Source organism: Schistocerca nitens, chromosome 10, assembly GCF_023898315.1.
Source record: "Schistocerca nitens isolate TAMUIC-IGC-003100 chromosome 10, iqSchNite1.1, whole genome shotgun sequence".
NCBI classification, from domain to species: Eukaryota; Metazoa; Arthropoda; class Insecta; order Orthoptera; family Acrididae; genus Schistocerca; species Schistocerca nitens.
The window spans coordinates 152,068,475-152,074,474 of record NC_064623.1 but is presented as its reverse complement, the minus strand read 5'-3'; the positions used below and the strand labels follow the sequence as shown (position 1 = coordinate 152,074,474).

The following is a 6,000-nucleotide window of genomic DNA, read 5'->3' as shown; positions in this document are numbered from 1 at the left end:
GGGCACACGATCATCACCAAACGACGCGTACAAGAGATGTTTCACGTGTCTAGCAATATGGGGTGGAGCGCCATCCTGCGTAGACATCGTACGTTCCAGCAGGTGTTTATCAGCCAGGCTGGGGATGATGCGATTCTGTAACATATCAGCGTACCTCTCACCCGTCACGGTAGCAGTTACAAAACCAGAATCACGCATTTCCTCGAAGAAAAAGGCCCGATAACGGTAGATGTGGTAAATCCAACCCATACCGTGACTTTCTCGTCGTGCAGTGGAGTTCTAGGATTTTCGGTAGCCGAAATTCTGCAGTTTTTGGCGTTGACAGACCCCCGGAGCGTGAAATGAGCTTCGTTGGTCCACAACACATTACGCAACCAATCGTCATCTTCCGCCATCTTTTGAAACGCCCACACCGCAATTGCCCTTCGCTTCACTAAATTGCCAGGTAACAGTTCATGATGCCGATGGATTTTGTACGGATAGCATCGGAGGGTAGTGACGTTTTGCTGTCCAGCGCCATCTGTCGGACATTTTGTGAACTTTTTTTTGTTGTTGTAATAAAACCCCATGTCATTCCAAACATGTGTGTCAATTTTTACCTCTTTATCTACATTATTCCGTGGTTTATTAAGTTTTCAAATATATACTGAGTTTTTGATCACCGGTATTTCTGGCGAGTATGTAAAAACTAAATGTCTGGCAGTTAATGCTAATATGTATTGTCATGTGTAAGTGTAACTCGTGATTCGAGCTGGGATTCCCTTGGAAATCGGGCCGCTGCTGTTCACTTACCCTAGCTACCGTAGTCTTTGGCGGTGGCGGGCGTGTGTGGCCACTGCGTTTCTCCCACGGCAGTGTTTGCCGAGCAAAGGCGCGCTACGGCAGCGCAAACAGCACGTGGCCGTCCGGGCAGCCGTAGCCCCGGCTAGGCTGCTAGGCACGCGGTGTTTGCACATTCGATAAGACGGGGGGCGGCGGGGGCGGTGGGGGCGGCGGGTCCTGAGCAAGCAGCACCCCTATCAGCGCAAGTAATTCGCGCCTCGCTCTCTGTGTGTGGGTGAAGGAGGGGGGGGGGGGAGGAGAGGGGTAAGGAGCGCCTGGGTGCCAACTTTGCTTATGGAAATGAGACGGGGCCACCACTGTGGACTATCTCGGCGACCGGAGGATGTAAGGAGCTGAATTAACAGAGCGCGAAATGTACGCACTCGGGCCGCCTGATAAAAATGCCAGAAGTTCGCCACCCAGTCTCCACAGCTGAAGTCGCTCGCAGATCTGAGGACTGGATGCGGGAGGACTGGATACGGGTCTCCCTTCCTATACAGGGTGTTACAAAAAGGTACGGCCAAACTTTCAGGAAACATTCCTCACACACAAAGAAAGAAAATATGTTATGTGGACATGGGTCCGGAAACGCTTACTTTCCATGTTAGAGCTCATTTTATTACTTCTCTTCAATTCACATTAATCGTGGAATGGAAACACACAGCAGCAGATCGTACCAGCTATAATTCAAACACTTTGTTGCAGGAAATGTTCAAAATGTCCGTTAGCGAGGATACATGCGTCCACCCTCCGCCGCATGGAATCCCTGATGCGCTGATGCAGCCCTGGAGAATGGCGTATTGTATCACAGCCGTCCACAATACGAGCACGAAGAGTCTCTACATTTGGTACCGGGGTTGCGTAGACAAGTCAAGAGGGTTGAGGTCAGGAGAGCGTGGAGGCCATGGAATTGGTCCGCCTCTACCAATCCGTCGGTCACCGAATGTGTTATTGAGAAGCGTACGAACACTTCGACTGAAATGTGCAGGAGCTCCATCGTGCATGAACCACATGTTGTGTCTTACGTGTAAAGGCACATGTTCTAGCAGCATAGGTAGAGTATCCCGTATGAAATCATGATAACGTGCTTCATTGAGTGTAGGTGGATGAAACTAAAATGAGCTCTGACATGGAAATTAAGCGTTTCCGGACACATGTCCACATAACATCTTTTCTTTATTTGTGTGTGAGGAATGTTTCCTGAAAGTTTGGCCGTACCTTTTTGTAACACCCTGTATAACGGTGTGAGCTTTAGGAACAGTCATTAGCGATCTAGAGCTGCGCTGTACCAAACCTACGGTTCAGTAGTTTTGGTAAACTACATAAATGATATAGTAAATGGTAGGATTACCGGTGGTGTTGGTGGCATTGATGGGGAAAGAAACATAAATGAATGTGTGTGAGAGATACAGGGGAACCGAAAAATTAGCTTTGTTTGTTTGTTCATTTTGCACATAACTTGAGGCGCACATCGTTCAGTGCCAGTTCACTGTTTATTTTGTATCGTGAAAGCTATAAATTGCATTTTATAAGTAAAAAAAATTGTTGATCGCGTAACTTCTGAGCTTTATATAACCAAACAATTACTTTTGATGCAAGTACAGCTTAAATGCACAAACTAAAAAATTATGTATAATTATTGTTGTTGTTTAGTACTCAGTAGAACGTTCTTCATTATGATCAAAGGCAAGAATTTCCTCTTATTACTGATAAATGCGAAAGTGGTTTATGAATAAAAGAAACATGAGTTATGGAAGCTCGACGAACTATTGAAGCGATGTTTTATATCTTTATTGTTTGCGTGTTTTTTTTAATGTTATCTTTTTGAGGGAACTGCATTTTCTAGAGGTTCAAAAGAGAACGCGCAAATAATGACAAGCAAAGATTAGTAGAGATTCGTGCGTATGTGAAGAGAGCCATGCGCGAAGCTTACAACAACTACCACTGTCATACCTTAGGAAATATCTGGCAGAGAACCCGAGAAAGTTCTGGTCCTATGTGAAATCGCTAAGCGGGTCTAAAGCAATCCTTGAGGACCAGCCTGTTGTGGCAGTGGGAGATAGCAAAATGAAAGCAGGAGTTTTGAATTTCGCGTTCAAGAAATCGTTCACGCAGGATAATCACACGAAGACACGTCGTTTGACAATCAGGCAGCCTCCCGTGTGGACGACATTGTAATAAGCATCCCTGGTGTACAGAAACAATTGAAAGATTTGGATGAAAATAAGTCAGTAGATCCGGATGGAATCCCAATTCGAATTTACAAAGAGTTCGTTACAGCATTGGCCTCTTACCTAGCTTGAATTTATCACCAATTTCTCGCCCAAGCGCAGATTCCCAAGCAACTGGAAGAAAGCCCAGGTGACTCGTGTATAAACGAAGGCTAAATTGCAGACCAATAGCCCTAACATCAGTCTGCTGCAGAATGTTCAAATGTGTGTGAAATCGTATGGGACTTAACTGCTAAGGTCATCAGTCCCTAAGCTTATACACTACTTAACACAAGGTATCCTAAGGACAAACACACACAGCCATGCCCGAGGGAGGACTTGAACCTCCGCCGGGACCAGCCGCACAGTCCACGACTGCAGCGCCGAGACCGCTCGGCTAATCCCGCCCGGCGGAAATTTGCTGCAGAATCCTTCAACATTTCTGTTCGAATACAATAAATTTTCTTGTAACAGAAAATCTTGTGTCCACGAATCAGCATGGTCTTAGAAAGTATCGCTCATGCGAAACTCTTCTTGCCCTTTTCTCACATGTTATACCGCGAAGTATGGATGATGGGGAAGAGGCAGATACCATATTTGTAGATTCCCCGAAAGCATCATACACGGTGATTCACTGCAGGCTGTTAACAAATGTGCAAGCGTATGGAGTAGATTCATGGATATGTGAATGGTTCGAAGATTTCTTAAGCTGAAGAACCCAGTATGTAGTCCTGGACGGCGGGTGATTGTCACACAGGAGGGTATCATCAGGAGTGCCCCAGCGAAGTGTAATAGGACCACTGTTGTTCTCTATATAGATAAATAGTTTGGTGGGGAGAATGGCCAGCCGTGTGTAGTTGTTTGCAGATGATGCTGTGGTCTACCATAAGCTGTCGAAGCTGGATGACTGTAGGAGGGTACAAGATGGTCTAGAAAAAATTTCTAGTTGGTGTGATGAATGGCAACTAGCTCTAAATGTGGTAAAATATAAGTTATTCAAATTCTGAAGGTGGCAGGGGTAAAATACAAGGAGCGAAAGGCTATTTACAATTTGTGCAGAAACCAGATGGCAGTTATAAGAGTCGAGGGGCATGAAAGGGAAGCAGTGGTTGGGAAGGGAGTGAGACAGGGTTGTAGCCTCTCCCCGATGTTATTCAATCTGTATATTGAGCAAGCAGTAAAGGAAGCAAAAGAAAAATTCGGAGTAGGTATTAAAATTCATGGAGAAGAAGTAAAAACTTTGAGGTTCGCCGATGACATTGTAATTCTGTCAGAGACAGCAAAGGACTTGGAAGAGAAGTTGAACGGAATGGACAGTGTCTTGAAAGGAGGATATAAGATGAGCATCAACAAAAGCAAAACGAGGATAATGGAATGTAGTCAAATTAAATCGGGTGGTGCTGAGGGGATTAGATTAGGAAATGAGACACTTAAAGTAGTAAAGGAGTTTTGCTATTTAGGGAGTAAAATAACTGATGATGGTCGAAGTAGAGAGGATATAAAATGTAGACTGGGAATGGCAAGGAAATCGTTTCTGAAGAAGAGAAATTTGTTAACATCGAGTATAGATTTAAGTGTCAGGAAGTCGTTTCTGAAAGTATTTGTATGGAGTGTAGCCATGTATGGAAGTGAAACATGGACGATAACCAGTTTGGACAAGAAGAGAATAGAAGCTTTCGAAATGTGGTGCTACAGAAAAATGCTGAAGATAAGGTGGGTAGATCACGTAACTAATGAGGAGGTATTGAATAGGATTGGGGAGAAGAGGAGTTTGTGGCACAACTTGACTAGAAGAAGGGTTCTATTAGTATGACATGTTTTGAGGCATCAAGGGATCACAAATTTAGCATTGGAGGGCACCGTGGAGGGTAAAAATCGTAGAGGGAGACCAAGAGATGGATACACTAAGCAGATTCAGAAGGATGTAGGTTGCAGTAAGTACTGGAAGATGAAGAAGCTTGCACAGGATAGAGTAGCATGGAGAGCTGCATCAAACCAGTCTCAGGACTGAAGACCACAACAACAACAACAGCTGAGTAGCAAAAACAAGCCCATAATGTTCGGATACAGCATCAGTAGTGTCCCGCTTGACACATTCACCTCATTTAAATGTCTCGGCACAGCGTTGCAAAGTGATATGAAATGGAACGAGCATCTGAGGACTGTGGTAGTTATGACGACTTGACGATTTTGGTTTATTGTGAGAATTTTAAGAAAGTTTCGTTCATCCGTAAAGGAAACAACATGAACGACACTGGTGCGACCTATTTTTCAGTACTGCTCCAGTCTTTGGGATCTCTACCAAGTCGGGTTAAAGGATGGCATCGAAACAATTCAGAGGCGGGTTGCTAAATTTGTTACCGACAGGTTCGAACATCACATACGTGTTACAGAGATGCTTTGGGAACTCAAATGGGAATCCTGGGAGGGAAGGTGACTTTCTTTTCGAGGAGCACTATAGGGGAAATTTAGAGAACTGGCATTTGAAGCTGACTGCCGAATGATTCTACTGCTACCAACATACACTACGTGTAAGCACCTCGAATATAAGATACGAAAAATTAGGACTCATACGGAGGCACATAGAAAGTCATTTGCGAGTGGAACTGGAAAGGAAATAACTAGTAGTAGTACAGGGTACCCTCCACCACTCGCTGTACGGTGGCCTGCGAAGTATCTATGTAGATGTATATGCTGAATCTGTATTGTGTGATTATTTTTACTACAACACCCCTCTGTTTATCGTTACAAATCAACAATTTTCGCATAAAATCTGAACTAAGCATTGACAATTTCAATTTTACTGTAAATACTTTTTAATTTGAAGTAATAGACGGAAGGATAACTTTGCATAACAAAAATGATCCGTAACTTATGCAGCCCTTTATATATCCTCACTCAGTTTCTAGACGCTAGTTTCTAGACGTTCCCAGTTTCTAGGGGAGTCTAATTAGTGACTGACTGCATA

At 44.1% G+C, this 6,000-nt stretch overlaps 1 protein-coding gene across 1 annotated transcript in view; it reads right to left on the bottom strand.

Annotated features, from left to right (window-relative positions):
* Positions 1 to 925: 925 nt before the first annotated feature.
* The window catches only part of LOC126209949 (uncharacterized), a 51,872-nt gene continuing 46,797 nt past the window's right edge, over positions 926 to 6,000 (bottom strand). Inside the window, exon 3 of the mRNA XM_049939064.1 lies at positions 926 to 999. Coding sequence (XP_049795021.1) covers positions 926 to 999 — 74 coding nt within the window. The remainder of the gene's footprint in view (positions 1,000 to 6,000) is intronic.